The sequence below is a fragment of the Stenella coeruleoalba genome (assembly GCF_951394435.1).
Source record: "Stenella coeruleoalba genome assembly, chromosome: 6".
Taxonomy (NCBI): domain Eukaryota; kingdom Metazoa; phylum Chordata; class Mammalia; order Artiodactyla; family Delphinidae; genus Stenella; species Stenella coeruleoalba.
In genome coordinates, this window is record NC_137151.1 from 40,155,703 (window position 1) to 40,176,305 (window position 20,603).

The following is a 20,603-nucleotide window of genomic DNA, read 5'->3' on the forward strand; positions in this document are numbered from 1 at the left end:
TTCTGATTGAACATTTCTTGACGTAGTATCCCTTCTTTCCTACTTTTCTTAACTGTTAAACTTCTTCAAAATGTAGACTGCACCTGCTGTATTCCCATTCCCTTCTTACTCCAGCCACTACACTTCCAACTCTGCTGAGCTTCTCCCCGAGGTCTTAGTGGTACCACTAACAGTGAAGCCAAAGGCATACAACGTCCTTCAAAACCTGGTCAGAATTCCTTTCTCTTAGACACAATTTCCACCATTATTTTTCATGCTTCTTAAACTCATCACATTATTGCTGTTGTTATTTATACTACTCCATGAACACACTTAGGTGCATTTCACACATGCTCTTTTATAAACTTTCCTCTCTCTCTGACTGGGAAACAAACATTTAGTATACTGCCTGACACAGAATAAACAGTGTTCAATACACAGTTGGTGAATGAAGTTGTAGCAATTGAACATTCTTTGATATGCTGGAAGTTACCTTTTTTTTATCATCAATGAATTCTCAGAATTGGTTTTACAAATACAGCTTTCACCCAATGACCAGTCTCAAAATTATAACTGTTCTCAGTTGCTGGCCACAAGAAATCAAAACTCCTTGGCCTGATATCATTGTCTAGTTGAAACTTATTAGCATTATTTACAATTAATTGCAATTGGTATTGTATACAAGTATTTTCAGTACTTAATACTCTACTTTATTCATTATTATCATTCACCTCCCTAAAACACACATTTTTTCCCACCTGTGGATTTTTTGGTATGCAATATCATCATCTGAAAAGTAAACCTTCTCTTTCTTTTTCACCCAGCAAGTTCTTTTTCACCTTCAAGCTCTGGCCTCTTCATCAAGTTTTCTTTGTGAAAAATAACAGGTAATAGTAGAAGCGTTCTGAGGCTTAGAGATCAAAACCTTGAATCAGAGTTTTTATCTGCCATGTATTAGCTGTCTAAACTTGAGTAAAGTACTTAACATCACATGATTGTCATAAGGATCAAATGAAATCATAGTTTGGGAAGCATACAAATTTTTTATTTGTTGTTTTGTTTTTGTTGGTCTCTGGGGGTTTCTTTTGGTTTATTTGTAGGTGTCATTGATCCCAATTTGTTCTACGAACCCACAGAGATATTGTTTATTTCAAATTTTAATGTTTTTAACAGTACAAATATCTCTGTAATTTATGAACTGTACTAATATATGCAGTTTCATGTATATTTCTTAAGGCACAAGGCCTTTATGCAAAAAATATATATATATATATTTCCTCCCACTTTAAAATATAAAGCAGAATGTAGGAATAAAAAACATTGATTACTAATTGATATAAAATCAAGTAAAAAATTTGGTACCTAAAGTTATCAGAAAGAAAGCATGAAATACCTTCAAAATTCAAAAAATTAAAATTATTCAGTTTGGGATTTTGTTTGATTATACCTGTCTATCCACCTAGAATGTTGAGATTTGATCATAATTTGAAGAATTGTTTGAGACTCGAGTTCTAGTAAAGTATAGTACTGATTGAAAAAAAAACACTGAGGAATATAAGGATTATTTCCATTGATACGCTCTCTTACAATATTTGTCTTTTGAATACTGAATCCTATGGAGATTTTCTATTTCTTAAGTTGAAGATCCTATCATTTCTAAGAATTTGTGACAACTGCTTTAAATATTAGCACTTTCAAACTATACTAAAAAGCTACAGTAATCAAAACAGTATGGTACTGGCACAAAAACAGATATAGATCAGTGGAACAAAGTAGAGAGCCCAGAAATGGACACACACCTATGTGAGCAATCAATATATGACAAAGGAAGCAAAAATATATAATGGGGTAAAGACAGCCTTTATGATAAATAGTGCTGCGAAAACTGGGCAACTACATGCAGAAGAATCAAACTGGACTACTCTCTCACACCTTGCACACAAATAACTTCAAAATAAATCAAAGACTTAAATCTAAGATCTGAAACCATAAAACTTCTTAAAGAAAACCTAAGCTCTTTCACATCAGCCTTAGCAATATCTTTTGGAATATGTCTCCTCAGGCAAGGGCAAAAAAACCCAAAAAATAAACAAATGGACTACATCAACCTAAAACCTTTTGCACAGTGAAGGAAACTATCAACAAAACAAATAGGACACCTACTGAATGGGAGAAGATATTTGCAAAAGGTATCTCCAATAAGGAGTTAATATCCAAAATATACAATGCACGCATGCAACTCAATTGCAGGAAAAAAAAAACCTGGTTGGAAATGGGCAGAGGTTCTGAATAGACATTTTTTCCAAGGAGGGCATACTGATGGCCAACAGGCACATGAAAAGATGCTCAACTTCACTAATCATCGGGGAAATTCAAATCAAAACCAAAATAAGATGCCATCTCACACGTGTCAGAATGACCAGAGTCAAAATGACAACTAATAGCAAGTGTTGCTAAGGATATGGAAAAGAGAGAACCCTCATACACTGTGATACTCATTTCATGATGTATGTAAATCAAATCATTATGCTGTACACCTTAAACTTATACAGTGCTGGACATCAATTATATCTCAATAAAACTGGGAACAAATTTTTTAAAATCTTTAAAAAATTAACTTTCCTAGACTCATTTTAAAAACATTTTAGTTTCTTTATAACTAAGCAACATATTAAGATTTGTGGAGCACCATTAACATGACTGCAAAAAACTTTTCTATCTTTTCTATCTCTATTAAAAAGAAAAAGAATTTTTTTAAAGAATGTTTTTATATACAATTAGATCCATTTTCCTGGAAATATTATAGACAATCACCTTTTAAGGAGAAAAGGTAACTCTTATGCAATTAAGTGTATGGAAATAGTACATTATAACATTTATTATAATTCTCACAGCTGAGAAATCAAAATAGCTAACAGCAATATGGGATGCTTGCGAAGACTGTAAAGCATGTAAACCACATTATTTACTCCATGTTGTTTGGGAAAATTGGTACACAATGTAAATATAATTAATATCCTGTATCTGTTTAATATTAAACATAACATCGGATTGCATAATGCCTTTACAGTTGTAATACAACTTTCCTAGAACTATGTTCATTGCATAAGATACTATTCTTGTTTTCAGGGATAATTTTCTTTTGCATATGAGCTACTTCACCTGACAGACTGATATTTTAATTTAAGTGGAAAGAATGAAAAGAAATTTATATATTCAAAGAATACTAGTATTCTAATACTTAGTATTCAAAGAAATACTATTTATAGTATTTTTAAAGAAAATTAAAATTGGATTTATGAGTTTCAACTTCTAAATAAAATACTATTCATTGATACAATTTGTTAAAGCAATCTATATGATTAAAATCGAGGATACAGAAATAGAAGAACCTCAAAAGATACATGTGCACTCTCTCTAACAGTAACTCACTCAAATTAAACAACTACTTTGCAAAATAGGCTCCAGTAATGACTTATTTACATATTTCAAATGGATGCTGTGAAGATTCAAGAACTGGAAGAGATGTAGAGGTGATTGATTTTGTCCAGCTGTACTACCCCTAAGCTATCTCTGACATCTGTCCTATTTTTAAAGGCCCTGGGGGAGGAGATTTTACTGCTTTGCTAACTTGTTCTAAGGTTTAAAAATCCTTTTTCTTTAGTCCTTAGTCTTCAGAAATCTCAGTATAGGATAATTCCTTACATCTAACATACAGTGCTTTATTTATGCAGTTAATATATGAAAAGCATGCCTGGTCACCTAAGGAAGACTGCGATATTAAAGCAATTCTGCTACAGCTAAAGATGCCATTTTGTCTGCTGTTATGAGTATGAATAAATGGGTGGTTAGTTAAGACTCTTACTAAAAACTTTCTGAATCATATCTGGAAGTACTATTATGTTAAAATAGAGAGCTCTACATTTCTCTGTGTGTGTGTGTGTGTGTATTGCTAACTTTAGAATATATCAAATAATTTTTATCAGTTTGTCTACATCTGAATCCAACAAATATAGGTTAAGTCATAACATTCTCCTGCACTATAACTCTGCACATTCAGAATACAGTCAAAATTGGCAAATTAAAAATATTGTATGGACATAACCAAAGCATTGTTGTCATTCATTACAGCTTTAGAAATAGGAACTTTATCAAGCCAACACACTTTCTTGCTTTATGACTTTCCACTTAAAGGCAAATAGATAAAATAAATGAAATCACTGTTTTATGAGTGAGTGTCATTGCAGCACTGCCATTTATTAAACCCAGTGCTAATGGAGGAAACTCAGCTTGGGGGATTAAAAAATTATTGTCATTTAGGTATTTTAAATGCTCCTTTATTCCTTCCCATGTATCTATTCTTCACATGTTCTTTTATTTCTGGATCATCCCATTCTCTCTTTGTCAAAAGGTCTAGAAATTTGTTTTCCCTTCCCTACAACTCAGTTAAAACAGATGTATATGCTTTTTTAATCTCTTAGAGCCCTGCTCTCTGCTAGGCAACTTTACATACTAGGCGCTATCTCTTACAGGTAATGTATTTACATTTAAACAAGGTTCTTACAGAAACAATATCGATAGATTAATTCCAAAGATTAGAATTGTAGGCCCTCTGTTAAAATGACAAAGGTACTTTTGTTTGAGAGAAAGGGACAGTTCATTGATTGATACATCACATTTTTTGGTAACAACTGTATTGATCTGTAGTGGGCTCTCAACACTTTTAAAATGAATGAATATGTATTTAATCAACGAACCAGAAAGAAGATGCCTTTCTATCAACAATTTGCTGATATTCTACTGAGTTCTCAAGAAGTAAAACACGTTCCAGTCATACCTTAAAACTTCTGTGAATAAAAGATTTACCCAGTCTGAAGATAATTAAGAAAGCAGAAGATGAAATGTTCCATTTGGGAGTATCTTTTTTCTGAAATATAGAAGATTAGTGTTTCACCTTTAAGGCCAATGCTTTTTTCTTCCTGTTCTCTGGGATTACTTTACCTATTGTAGCCAGATGACAGCTCCTGATTGCAGTTCTGAATTTCAGGGCAGTGTGGAAAGTCTACACAACCTGAAGCATGTATGACTCCCTGGTAGAAAGCATGTTAAAAGACTGATGCCTACCAAAAACCAAAACTAAACAAACAAACAAATGCCAAAATCAGATAGTTCCACACATCCTCCAGAGGAAAGGGAGTCTTACTATAATAAAGGGATAATAAGCGGGGCAGCCAACTGGCTCATCCACATGTCAGGACCGACAGCTGAGAGCCCTTCCATCTTTCATTCCACACACGTGTTAGCGATTGCTTCTGAGCCAAAATCTATGCACACAGAGGCATCTCCATTGTCATTCTTAAGAGGGATTGCTTGTTTGCTTTTTCTTAGAAATTTGTAAAGGAAGACACTCTTCCTCTACAGGCTAAGATAATGAAAGGTTAGATGCAGGTCCCCAGTTAAAGCCTAAAAACCAAAGGCAAGTTAATGTCAGGTGATAATGGAAGAAAAGATTCCGGTGGTATGTTGCCCAAATGCTAACAGTCAAAGGAAGTCTAAAACTATAAATCATTACCAAGACCCTCAAAAGACATTATTTAATTTCCCCTCCAAAACAGTAAGTAACAAAGCTGATATTTGATGAGTAGATATATAAGAAGGGAAAACTAGTAAATACAATGTCTCTGTACTTTCATCTTTTCAGATTAAGAACTATTTTGAAGATCTTTTTGATGGCAAGCATCATTTTTCATCCAATTAACTCTTCACTATAATTTGAATAACACGAAGACAGCTCCACAAAAACTGGAGAACAAGCTTTTTTTATTTTACAGGGCTCCCTCAAGACAACATTAAATTATACATACTGACTTAAATACTATCCTTCTGATTTAAAGAGAAGTTTGCTCCATGACCCTTGATCAAACAACCTAGAATGACTGTGATATATGTGAACAAGTAGCAAGATCTTTCCTGATTCCACTGGTAAGTTTATTAAAATAAAAGTTATTTGATAGGAGTTATTCGTTCATTATTCCATTTGGGAAAAAAAAAAAAACCTGATACTTGCTTAGAAAGAATGGATTAAGAGAAAAAATGGAGAAGAGAGAAGAGGAATAAATATATGCCTTGAGTAACTCCATCACATTTTGAAAAGAAATTCTTCGCTGTGTGTGAAAACAAACAATTGTTTGAGGGACCTGGTTAGCATACAAATGGTTTTACAGTGAGAGGGACTGGTTAGAGCACATGTAGTTAATCGTTCTAGTTGCACTAGAACCATGTTGCAAAGACATGGTGATTTTTAAATAGGCCAATTTATACTTGAGAGGAAGACAGAATGTTAAATAGTCCAGTTGAAAAGCCACAGGATGATATAGACATTCTCAAACAGTGTTGAATCATTGGTAGAGTGTATACATTGTGTATTTCAGACCAAAAGTGAAATATTATTGATGAAATATAATCTTCAAAATTTAATATTTATGCCATTTAAAATGGTGCTAATTCAGAAAATGATTTTAGGATTCACTTTTAATGAAAACAAACTTCTTTACTGCGTTCTGTAAAAGTAGTATTATATTAATAGGATAACCGCTGTTTACTGAGTACTTCCTGTGTTCCAGGCTCTGTAAGCACAGAGGTAAGCACATAATGTCCATTACCTTATTAAATCCTTACAAGAACATTATGAGTTAGATATTATAATTGCTGGTATATAGATGAGGAGATTGAAGACCACAGAGGCTAAGTACCTTCTTCAAGGTCACAGAGCTGTAATGCTATTATTTCAATTCAGGTCTCATATCTCCTAAAACCAGTTTCTCTACTACTATATTTTGGAACAATCTCAATCACATGTAACCAAGAAACAAACAAGGTATGACACCTAATTATGCATCTCTGTCTGTTTCTTTCTCTTTCTGATTAAGGATTTTGAAGAAAAGGGAAGAAAATCATGTTATAAGGTTGTGAAGCCATGCCACGTCGATACTTAAGCCGCTCTTACAGTCAGGGGTGATGCCTGAATATTTAACAACAAGTGAAATACACTATACAGGCTACGGCTTCTACTAGTAGCCATAAGGGGGCAACTTGAGGGGAATCCTGGCCAGCTGCGGGTGACCCATGATCTCTTGCTGCGGGACCACCACCAACTCCAGATGTTCAGGCCTGTTTGACTAGGGAGAGAGAGATAGTGATGGGCAAGGCAAATTGGAGGAAGGACAGGCTGGGTGACAGGCAAGTAATTTGAGTTGTGCTAGGAAAGCTGATTTCTTTGCCCACTTTGGTCTGAAGGAGCATGGGGCTACTTGAGGGAGTCCCAGGAAGGACCGGGTAGCAGCAGTTTAGAATCAGAATACAAGTATTTCAGTATTTTATCCACCAGTACTGTTGTGCCATGCATACCAGCTAAACTTCCATTGTGCTTAGAGGAATTCGTATTATCTATTTCCAGTAAATTCTAACTATAAACATGGTTCCCATATGCTTGGCCTTGACGACAGAATCCTTATTCACTATGACTCTAGGTTGTGCTCATTAAATACAAAGAGGTTTTCAATGGTATGCATTGCTAAGGCAAAGTTCAAGCCTTCTAAAGATCAATGTTCTAAACCATAGCCCCCAAGCCCCCCTTTGAACCATCTGATCAGGCTTTCACCATGTACTTATTTCTGCTTTGGTGGGGGCATCCTCTAGATCAAACAGACTGGCCACATGTCAACTGCTACCTCTTTCTGGTAAAGCCCAGCTATTTCTGCCCCTCAGCTTCAGTGCCTGGTTAGCTTGGCAGGATGAAGCCCCACAGGAAGAATGCCAATATCACAGGTTAAAATACCATATGGCAAAGTTATCTGCCTGTTTTTCAGCCACAGAGTTTACCTCCTAACATCTGCCAATCTTCTACCCATCATATCCATATCGCCTTCTACTCCCAATCTTCTACCCGTCATATCCATATCGCCTTCATGCGAGAACTGACAAAGTGCAAGTCTGTATCTCTGAAGCAATATAAATCCCTAAAAGGAAGAATGAAGACCATTTAGGATTCAACTGAATATTTAAAAACATAGAGTCTTAGCCAGGCTTGAGTTTGAGTTCAGTGTGCCAACACTAAACCCTCAGGCAGATCCCCCCACCCCGGGAAAACCTGTATGGAATCACTGTAGAGCCTTTGAGAGTACTCATATAACTGCTTCCGTTCATTAAAGAGCACCTTGGCTCTCCTGTTTTTAAACGGAGCCAAATGTCTCCAACTTATGTGAACAATTAAAACAACTGCTAAATAAACAGTATTTGGTGAATAGTCAATCAGCAAAAGAAGTTTCTCTTTCCTCATGGGAATCATCTACTGGCAATAGCCTTGTCTCCAAATTTCATAAAAACAAGTGCATCCTGGATGTGGAGTTTTATGCCGAGTGAAAAGAGAATACAGGAAACGATGAGATTGAATTTGAAACACACACAAACTAACATACCTAATCGCAACATTACTAATACAGATCTTCCTCGTAATGAGGTTGCATCCCAATAAACTCATCTTAAGTTGAAAAGATCATTAAGTCAAAAATGCATTTAACCTACCGAACATCAAAGCTTAGCCTAGCCTACCTTAAAGGTGCTCAGAATACTTATATTTGCCTACAGTTGGGCAAAATCATCTTACAAAAGCTTATTTTATAATAAAGCACTGACTATCTTATGTCATTTACTGAATACTGTACTGAAAGTGAAAAACAGAATGGTTATCTGGTTGTAAGTGCATCAGTTGTTTACCCTCATTATCACGTGGCTGTCTGGGAGCTGCATCTTGCTGCCACTGCCCAGCATCCCAAGAGAGTATGTACCTCTTATTGCTAGCCCAGGAAAAGATCAACATTCAAAGTATGGTTTCTACTGAAGTGTGTATTGCTTTCCCATCACCGTAAGTTTGAAAAACCGTAAGTTGAACCATCACAAATCGGGGACTATTTGTAATGTTAATGAAACTAACCCACTAAATGATATCTGAATGGTCTGAAAAAGTTAACTAGTGAGGTCTGTTATTTGGATACTAGAGAGGAATTCCTTACATTTATGGAAAATTCTAACAATTTATACAATTGCAATACCCTCTTGAAAATTTTCTTGGCTCAGAAAGAAAGAACAAAACGGCAACAACAAAAGGAATTTTCTGATTCTCCATGTTGAGGATTATAAAAAAGTTATAAATTAAATGCACTCCCCACCAGCCAACTATTTTACATTCGGTAGTGTATATATGTCGATGCTACTCCCACTTCGCCCCAGCTTCCTCCTCTCACCCCATGTCCTCAAGTCCATTTTCGAGGTCTACCTCTTTATTCCTGCCCTGCAAGTAGGTTCATCAGTATTTTTTTTTTTAGATTCCATATATATGTGTTAGCATAATGTATCTGTTTTTCTCTTTCTGACTTACTTCACTCTGTATGACAGACTCTAGGTCCAACCGCCTCACTACAAATAACTCAATTTCGTTTCTTTTGATGGCTGAGTAATATTCCACTGTGTATATGTGCCACATCTTCTTTATCCATTCATCTGTCCATGGACATTTGGTTGCTTCCATGAGTTGGCTATTGTAAATAGCGCTGTAATGAACATTTTGGTACATGTCTCTTTTTGAATTATGGTTTTCTCAGGGTGTATGCCCACTAGTGGGATTGCTGGGTCATATGGTAAATCTATTTTTAGTTTTTAAGGAACCTCCATACTGTTCGCCATAGTGACTGTATCAATTTACATTCCCACCAACAGCGCAGAAGGGTTCCCTTTTCACAACACCCTTTCCAGCATTTATTGTTTCTAGATTGTTTGATAATGGCCATTCTGACCAGCGTGAGGTGATACCTCATTGTAGATTTGATTTGCATTTCTCTAATAATTAGTGATGTTGAGCAGCTTTTCATGTGCTTCCCAGCCATCTGTATATCTTCCTTGGTGAAATGTCTATTTAGGTCTTCCACCCATTTTTTAACTAGATTGTTTGTTTTTTGATATTGAGCTCCATGAGCTGTTTGTATATTTTGCAGATTCATCCTTTGTCTGTTGTTTCATTTGCAAACATTTTCCCCATTCTGAGAGTTGTCTTTTTGTCTTGTTTATGGTTTCCTTTGCTGTGCAAAAGCTTTGAAGTTTCATTAAGTCCCATTTGTTTATTTTTGTTTTTATTTCCGTTACTCTAGGAGGTGGGTCAAAAAAGATCTTGCTGTGGTTTATGTCAAAGAGTGTTTTTCCTATGCTTTCCTCTAAGAGTTTATTATAGTGTCTGGTCTTACATTTAAATCTTTAATCCATTTGGAGTTTATTTTTGTGTATGGTGCTAGGGAGTGCTCTAATTTCATTCTTTTACATGTAGCTGTCCAGTTTTCCCAGCACCACTTATTGAAGAGGCGGTCTTTTCTCCATTGTATGTTCTTGCCTCCTTTGTCATAAATTAGGTGCCCATATGTGCGTGTGTTTATCTCTGGGCATTCTATCCTGTACCATTGATCTGTATTTCTGTTTTTGTGCCAGTACCATAGTCTTGATTACTGTAGCTTTGAAGGACTCAAAAGGTGGTCAACTTTTTTTTTTACAGGTCAACTTTTTTTTTTTACAGGTCAACTTTTTTACAGTGAATTCTGCCCTACAGTAAATATTGTTATAGCAAGTTTTTACTGAGTCTCACCTCCACTAAATCTTTTTTTGTCATATATATTTGCAAAGAAAACCATTGATTCATTTTCTTTTCATCTGCCCTTTCTGACCTTTATACCCATGGTAATGAACATAAAAATGGTCAATGGGACTTGAAACAGAAAGGAAAAGGAAAAACAAAGCTCAACAGAAATGTGAGCAATGGAAAATCAGGCACTGGGTAACAGAACTGATCCAGTTTTTATATGCCCCTAAATTTATAACATGGCTTTTGAAATTGCTCTTTTCTATAGAAGCTTGAATAGGTACATGCAAATGAAAATTTTCCAAAAGCACTTTTTTTTTCCATTTTTAAGTTTAATACTTTTTCTCTAAATTGTTTATTCTAAACAATACATTTGTTAGTTCAATACCTTTACTACATGGGATCTGATTGAAACCTCATCAAAGATAGGCCTTTTCAGACTTGCGCACACACACACAAACGATAATTTGGTGAAATAGAAAATAATATTCTGCTAAAGCAAAACCATATATATATGAGTTTGAGAAAATATACAAATCTTTTACTACAGCATTTCCTTTTGGTTACACCTATGTTCTCATTATGGTATTATCTGATGAAGTTGATTAATGACCACAATTGAGATAGAATAGCACAGTATTTAAGATAGAGTAAGGACGAGTAGGGTTTTTCCTCATACTCCCAAATTAGTGGGAGGTGAGGACAGAGACAAGGGTCCAGGAAAAAGGAGATGACAGAAGAATAAGCACTGCAGGGTGATCCCTGTTTGACCAAATTCTCTTTACTTTTCCGTAAGAATGAACTGCTATGAAAATGCTTAAAGAATCCAGTAAGGGTCTGCCAGGCCTGAGCTCTAGCGCAAATCTACTGAACAAACCGCAAACTATCAGCCACTGAAGAAAGAAAAAGTTGGTAACTGTTGAGGCTTTCTAAAAGTTGGCAATGCATAACTACAAGTTTTCTACCTTTAAAATATTTAAATTAAATTTCAACTTCAATGAAAATAAACTCAAAATTAATATTTAGGAGGTAAATTCGTTTTGAATCTTTAAGGAATGTTTCTAAAAGTGGAAAATAACCTACTACAGCAGTATAACAAAATATAAAATTACTCAAGGATTATATTACTATTAAGTATGGTGACTTTTCCACAGTTGATCTCTGGATGCTTGAAATTTTTGGTTGTACAACTTAAAAGGAAAAGTTGAGTATCTCAGAACCCAACATACCTGTGTAACATTAGTATTTGAAGCTAAGATACTATAAAGTGCCCAAAACATATATAATTTATGACCCTAATAAAACACAGCCATTAAATGCCTTAAATTGCTGAAAAGGAATGGTGAACTAAAATGCAATTCTTTTTTAAATAGGGAGACTTTGTTACTCTGAATTAACGTCTTTATCTGTAGCACGTTGACAACTTGTTCTGTGTACAAAGTTCTACTGAACTGAGGAATAAAAGCCCCAGATGTTTAAAGTCTGTCATTATTTGGGGTGAGATTCTGAGTAATATGGTTCCATAGGCTACAATTCTGGACCCTTTTTCTTTAAGACATTTTTTGATGTGAGTTTTAGGTCACTGTCAGTTTGAAATATAAATCCTCTTGCAAGTTTCCTACCTGGTAAAATAACTTTCACAATGGTATCCCTTTATATCCTTCACTATGTATTATGGCATCAGTGAAACTGCAGGGAAAATAAATTTTTACCAAAGATTCAGTCTCTCAAAACGAGTCCAAATCTTGTCTCTAAACCTCAGGCTCCACCCTGCAAAAGGGCTGCTTCCTGGCTGGCACTCAGAGCAACTGCATAAAGGTGATATCTTTCCAGTCACTCCAGGGAAAGCGCCATGGAATCTACCTCTCCAAACCACTCCTGAGCTAACCAGTTCCCACAGGTATGTAACTAATGTCGGCCATGACATTCTCTGCATGTTGTCTGCCTTTGAGTAGAAACTCTACTGCATGTCTTTTTTGTCGTAAATATCCCTAAAATTCAGTTATGGCTTCTACAAAAGTTGGCAGTGGCTTAGATAGGCAAATACCACACCCAATCTGTTCCATCTGGGCTCTATTTCCCCAGGCCCTGAGCAAAGTGGTCACAAATTTCACTTTCATCAGTGTCTCCTTTCATGGTTTCATATCTCTACTCTGGTCTGAGAAACTAAAAAATAGAATATATTGTATAATTGACAAGAAATGCTTTCCCTTGACAATGACATAACTAACATTTGTTGAATGCTTCCCATATATCAGGCAGTGTTCCAGAGCCCTTTGGAATTAGCTGGACTCAGCCTTCTGATCGATCTTATGGGGCACACTTCTAATTCCCATTTTATGGGTCAGGAAACAAAGACCGAGAAGTTAAATATCTTGTCCAGAGTCACAGCTATTATTTTGTGGAATCAGGATTCAAACTCAGGCAGTTTGGCCTCAGGGCTCCACAATTACCCACAGTGATCTGCTGCCTATGAGACTGTATTTCCAGAGTAGAACCTCTTCCTTCCCTTAATACTTATCCCAATTCCAATTTGTACCTTCTGACCATTTTCACCCAATTTCTCCTGCCCCCCAACCCCTGCCTCTGGGAACTACCAGTCTGTTCTCCTTCCTATGAGTTTATATTTTTTTCAGTTTCCACATATGAGATCACACAATATTTGTCCTTGTTTTGTCTGACTTATTTCACTTGGCAAAAATGCCCTCAAGTTCTATCCATGTTGTCGCAGACGGACGGTTCTTAATATCACTGTGGAGAAAGGTCTGGGTTGGACTCCACGCAAGATGTCATGGTAATCAATAGTTTAAACGAGGACTCATGTGTCACATCTTTTAAATTCCCAAAATGAATGAGGCTTGGGAATACAGCTAATACTTTGGATATTTAAGTAAGTTATTTTTAAACTGTAATGATTGGCCAGAAAAGAAAAATTAACAAGGAACAATGTAAAGTTGCAATTTGGAATTTAAAAACGATACATATAAGATTTGTTTTAGCACTCAGCATTAGGTTTCCTTAATAGGTGTAAATTTTTATATATGATTTTGATTTTTTTATGTTTATTGGCGCATAATTGCTTTACAATGTTGTATTAGTTTCTGCTGTACAGCGAAGTGAATCAGCCATATGCATACATATATCCCCATATCCCCTCCCTCTTGCATCTCTCTCCCTCCCACCCTCCCTATCCCACCCCTCTAGGTGGTCACAAAGCACCGAGCTGATCTCCCTGTGCTATGCAGCAGCTTCCCACTAGCTATCTGTTTCACATTTGGTAGTGTATATATGTCAGTGCTACTCTCTCTCTTCATCCCAGCTTCGCCATCCCACCCTGTGTCCTCAAGTCCGTTCTGTGATTTTTTCTTTATTACTAAGAAAGATAAAGCTACCCCTTTCTTCAGAACACCTTTAGAGTACTAAGTACCATATTAAAAAATGTATCAACAAATACTTTTCATTCCATAGAAGGGAAATAAAATGAGTAGAGTCAGGGAATTATGTTTTTAAGTCAATGGTTTAAAAATTGAGAAAAATTGTCATGAGAATTATTATTGAATGAAGATTATTGTTCTATGAAGGATTCACAGTGGAAGGGAGCTTAGGCCAGTGGTTCCTCCAAAATTTCAGGTTTTGATCCACATAAGATTTGTGAACAACGAGATCTATATAACAAAGGCATAGGTAGTCTCATGGGGAAGAATTTTACTGTTTCCAGACAAACTCAATCAGAGGGGGTTCTCAATATTAAGGGTGGTCTAGAGGTAATTTCTCTATTCGTTTTGAGATGAACAAAAATGATCACTGCAGTTCCTTCATATATTCTTTGGTTTTTACATTGCCCTTCTCTTTGCTATTTTATTTCCATTTGCTACAGATGAAGTACTTATGTAAAATAACTTAATCATTCATTCTAAAACAGATTCCCATTTTCAAACAACAACAAAAACATGTTTCTTATTAAATCTCCTAAGCATAACATGGATTTTTATGACTATGGCCAATAATGACAGCAATCTGTTTTATTCTCTTTCTTTTTCAATACAAAATATTCCTTTCTCATTTGAGAAAATTTCATTTTCTTTGACGAATTGTAGGAAGCTCATGAATTTTATGTTTCAAATATTTTATTTTTATTTATAATGTGCTGATAAATTCAAGGTAGAAAATAGGTGGATACAGTATAATTCAATAATATGAATATTATAAAGCGATTCCATGAGTCTCATTATATAAAAATCTAGAGAATTAAAATTCAGTAACATAATCCTTTCATGAATTCTGAGTGGATGAGAGGAGAAATCGTAATATACTACGTGGGGAAAAAATGCAATGGCCCGTAAATAGCTTCCAGTTTCCAATCAAGCACTTGCCATTGATTTTGGCTCATATTTAAAGTGCTACAGCATAACTGAGTCATTTTAGACTTTGAAGTTAATGACCCATGCAAATTAAATTAGAGGAGAAAACTTACAACTTTCTGTTGTTGTTGAAGTTGTAGTCCTGGTAACTTGAAAACATTTTCTGCAAAATAAGCCTTGAACTTAGTGGCAAGCTCTTCCACACAAGTAAATCTATGTCCTGAAATTAGCAAGCGCATGGGATGCATCTGTGATGCAATCATGACAAAGATCTAAAAGAAATATGCATTGTATAGAGTGACATACAAAGTTACAATTTGGGGAAATGTTGGCTGTCCCTGAAATTTATATATTCTCTGGCTTATGGTCTTGTAGAAATAGCTGCAAACCTGGAGTCAGATGCTGAGGCTTGGCTCTGACATTCCCCAACTGCATGACTCTAAGAAAGTTATCTAAACAACATATTCTCATTCTACCATCTGTTAAATGTTGGCAAAGTGGGGGCAGAGACGGGCACCAGTCTAACTTCACAGCCTAACCTGTGTGGATCAAGTGTAGTGACAGATGTGGAACACTTTTACTAATATCTAAATATCTCAAGAAAATATAGTATTTGATTATACTAGTCAAATTGTAAATCTGTCGAGTTGGAAAATTCATTTCAAAATATTTCATAATGTGCCATAACTTCACAGAATAAAATATTAATTTCAGGATTTTTTAAGATATTCCATAGGAACCAGCGTCCTTCTAAAGTAATGGAAACTAAGGGTAAGACAATAGTTATAGATTCTCCCCAACGGGAAGACAAGCAGTTTATTTGCATTTGACATGACAAGGCTGATATTCTAATATCCTGGTCACCTTGAGCTAAAAGGGGGGAATCCCCCAAGTTTTAGGTATTTGTTTTCATATGAATATTTCTATCTCAACCTCTAATTTTTTTCATCAAAATACTTCAGCATGCTTGAGACCTCAAAAATTACTTGATTTAAACAAAAGAAAGAAAATGTTATTTCTCATTGGAATTTAGCCAGATAGATATCTGAAGTCTCACTGTTAAGAAAAAAATTAGCCTATGAGAAAATATTTTACTAGCATTATCATAAAAAAGGATAAATAGGATAGTGAAATTACAAAGTCATCATGTTTATAATTATGTTCAACTTAATTTGAAAGACAATTTTTAAATCTTTAAGGCCATTCTGCACCTTATGGGTTGTAGTGTGAAAATGGACTGACGCCAGCCGTGATTCCCTTGAACCTAAATCTTTAAAGGCATATGAACAGAAGAAGAGCAGTTATAGCTTTTATCTCAAAGACGAAAAAATAGTTCACTTTATGATGAATACACACACACACACACACACACACACCGTATATATCTTTTCTCTAGTCTGAAAACTGGTAAAGTTCTCCTTAACTACTGATAAAGTTTTCTGTAGCTACTTCTGAGGGTCAACTTACTTTCAACATCTGGTGACATAGAAAACATGAAATTCAACTAGTAATGGCAGAATCTGGTATATTATGGTAGTTAAAATAACAATATTGCAATTATGTATGAAAATTCTACCTGTACTTAGAATGCAGCAACAACACACAGTAGAATACTAGCTATATTCATAATTATAGTCTCTTCCTATAGTCTCTTCCATAATTATAGTCTCTTCCTATGTTTCCATCATGCCAGGGAAACGCTCTCTCTTCCCCTAACTCCCTCCCATACTTATAAAGTGAGATCCCCACTCCAACCTCTTCTAAAATGTAACATTTTGAAGCTCACTCTTAACACAGTATGAATGAGTTCTTTCATTTGATTTTCTTCCTCCAAGTAACAGAGTTGGAGAACTGGGTGTCTCCAAGGATGTAAGGAGCAAAAGAGAGAGAATGCTTAAGGCAAACTTTGCCACTGCTGAAAGTTTTGAAAAGAGAGATATCTAATAAACAAAACATAGTGTTGCTCAATATATTTAGGTATTCAGGCATATCCTAACACTAAGTACTTTACTTGTTGTATACATGGAAATAGATTAGAATTTTATATTTTTCCTCAGGCATTAGCTCCAAAAGCCACCTTGGAAACAATTTAGGCTATTGGATTTCTGCCAGTCCTAAATAGTAACTAATGAATTAATAATACTCCTGATGACTGGTATATCCAAAGGAAAGATATTGTTTGATAAATACTTTCTGCTTGCTAGCAAACTCATATTTATTGTAGACGATTCCCCAGAGGCCTCATATTAATTAAGCCTGCTTTGGAAAATGAATCGGTTTATTACAGTGCTGTGCATTTAAAGACTGTAAGTTCCTCAAGGGCAGGGGTGATGCTTTATCATTTTGGATCACTAGTGGCTGACACAGGATGCAAATATTCAGCAATCATTAAATATTAACAAATGGATTCAGTTAGTCATTATTTAGAATGTAATTGATTTACAAGTCTGGTTGGTAGCGAGGTCCCACTAAAAGTAGAGGATAAGGTTACTCTGTGAGAAATGTCTCCATAAAACATACACCCACACTCTAATTGATGAAATCACTTATTATGTTTATAAATAACTCACAGTAAGTGATAATTGGAAAAGGGAAATTCCAACCAAGGGACAAACCTATAAGAAGTCAAAGTTAGTCACTAAGCTAACTGTTTGAAATTTGTCTGCAAAAACAATGTGTTCCCAGATACAGAATCTGTAAAATGGGTACCCAAGGAGCAAAAAACTGTCCATACTGTTATCACCAGTAAATCAAGAACACTCTGGAACCCATAACATTGAGTTCCCATGGTAGAGATGGACACCTTGGACTTGTGCAGTCCAATATGGTAGCTACTAGCCACATGCAGCTATTATATATTACAATTAAAGTGAAATAAAATTAAAGACTTAGTTTTTCAATCTCAGCCACATTTCAAATGATCAATAGCCAAATATGGCTAGTGGCTAATATATTGGACAGTGCAGACACAGAACGTTTCCCTCATCACAGAAAGTTTTACTGGACAATGCTGCATTAGACCAAAGGTTTAGAATTACTTGTATTAGTGGCATAATTTTAAATAATTATTATAGTCATGTTTGAGAAGAATAAAATCCTCTCTTACTCCCACTCTCTGTCCCCCAACAATAATTTAAATAAACACACTACTATTATACTAATGCAGTATAACAATGCCTCTTAAGAGTTTAGAAAAAATCCAGTGGTTATCATATATTCTTTCATTTTCATTTAAGCTACTACTCTTTCTCCCTTTAATCATTCTTATATGCTCATAGGAAAACATTTTTAAGTTCCAGTGAACTATTGTTTTTATTTCCTATCCTTATGTTATCTTAGGTTTCTTACTTCTTTCTCAGAGTAACATTTTAGTATTTGTTCAACTCAGATATGCTTCTGACTTTCACTGCCATAGCAGTTTGTATACTCATGTGTTACAGTATGTAACAAAAATATATTATACATATTGATCAAAGTTGTTCCCATACCTGTCAAATGTTCCTTGACAGTTTGAAATGAAATCTGCGGATTGAAAAATATTGTTGTAGGCTTCGTAACTTTACAAGAGACATTAATATGATTCAACATATATCCTTAAATTAATTAATATTAATATTTTGTCCTCACCAAGCAAAACTGTAATTGTATTTTAGTTTTCTCATTATAAAGTAAACTTTTAAAATGGAAAATATGTGCTAATCAGCCAATGCACATAGTCCAGACCATATTTCTTTTTTGAGAATTAGTAACATTCTGCTTTGTAGACCAATCTCTTTCAAGATTGCTAGGTGGGTTACTTCCTAAGGAACTCACCTGCATTCTCTGAACATTCTCACCATATCCAAGGGTTGTACTCACATGAAGCCTTGTCTGAGCATCCTATAAGCTTCCCTATGTACCTGATCCCTGTGTAACTACAGTTTATAGAGTACACTTGTGGTCACTAAGACTCAGTGCCTTTCCAAGGACAACTAAGTATATAATAACATACCGATACCATTTATTGAGCACTTTCTATGCACCAACCACTGTCCTTAGCTAGAACAGAATACTATTGTTCTGCCTGCTAAAGACTACATCATTACCTAGTCACTTGAGAAGGGTGACATTCCTACTTATGCTGATGATAGAAACCATAACCATTTGTCATTGTGATTCAAGGGAGAAGAAAATTCTCTTACTCTGCAGAAAAGCCTCAAAATGTTAATATTCCTTCACTTTGGAAAGAGAGACATAAGAGCTTTGTTAATGGATTTCTTTGTGATTTAATACAACATGTTAAAAGCAGGACTTGTTCCTCTTGAATAAAGAAGCGAACGTTATTTTGTGAAGATGGTCATTCATCATTAGTTAAAAGAAGTCTATTTGTGATTTAAGTTTTAATTTAATTAGTGTCACATACTTGAAGGCTGCCTTGTGTCAACTGTTGTAATGACACGCTGTTCCTTCTACAGAGTAGGTTACTAACAAGCATTTCAACTGGAACAAAATGATAATGAGAACAGCAGAAGTGTTAATTACTTATGCAATTAAAGTGACTTATATATGCTCTAGTGTAACACTCTACTGTATTTACATCTCTAATGGTTATTAGTCTTCAACTGAAAATGCCTATTGGTACTATTTATAGCTTCACAGTTAAATTATGGGAAAAGGTAATGGTGTGGCTTATAGGCTGTGCCTACGTAGCTTCAATCTAGCCAGTCACCTTGTGTAAAGCAATATATACTCACTCAAGGTGTTTGTATCAGAATGTAAAGATACAGATTTGCTATACACCATATTTTTTGGCTATATACAACAGAGAAAAAAGATTTTCTTCTCAAAACATCCTTTAAAATATTTAAGCATTTATTGTCTTTTTATGTTATTAAACAGTGCACTTAGAAAAACACTGTAAGTTATTAATTATAATAGGCTTAAAAAATTCATATAGTCCTAACTGCTTCTGGAATGTGTAGTAGTATCTCAATGAAGATTCCAAGTTCTTTGAAATCCAACTCTACCTTCCTTTTTCTTCTTTTGCAAATTTTACTGACATGGGCTGCATATAGGTGGTGCTCAATAAATGTTAGCTTAATAAAGTTACTTTCATAGAAGATTAACTCATCTGAAATTGGATATTCACCAGATAGGTAATAGCTATTGAGATTAGGCTATTACTTTTGAAGAATACAGTCCATTATTCATACAGAAATTTTATAGCATCTTGTCTAAAAAGATTAACAATGGATTTTGAAAATAAAACTTTAGAAGATCTTTAAACTTTAAAACATACATTTACAGAAATACAGATTAGTGTGGTACAGATATTTAAAAATGACCAATCCAGGTTTTTATTGTCAATGTTATTTGTTTAGCACAAAATAAAGATTTTATTATTAAATAAAAAAATCAATTTATGCTAAACAATTACAATAAATTTCATATAATGACTTTGTTTTCAGCCATTTAAAAAATGATATAGATATTTTCCATTTACAAAATTATCCAAACACAAAATATTCATATCTGTGTAAGGAAAGGGTATCTAATATAAACTCATTTCCATTAAAATCATGTGTGAGATTTGTTCTCCCTGT

General features: G+C 34.9%; 1 protein-coding gene across 9 annotated transcripts in view; it reads right to left on the minus strand.

Annotated features, from left to right (window-relative positions):
* LRP1B (LDL receptor related protein 1B) overlaps positions 1-20,603 on the minus strand; it is a 1,831,517-nt gene that overhangs the window by 1,117,808 nt on the left and 693,106 nt on the right. The window contains exon 1 of one of the 9 annotated variants that reach the window (XM_079925119.1): positions 7,861-7,951. The exons of the other annotated variants lie outside the window; for them this stretch is intronic. Within the exon in view, the coding sequence (XP_079781245.1) occupies positions 7,861-7,870 (10 nt within the window). The 5' untranslated portion in view covers positions 7,871-7,951. Of the gene's footprint in view, positions 1-7,860; positions 7,952-20,603 lie in introns of those variants that run through there. 9 annotated transcript variants of the gene reach the window in all.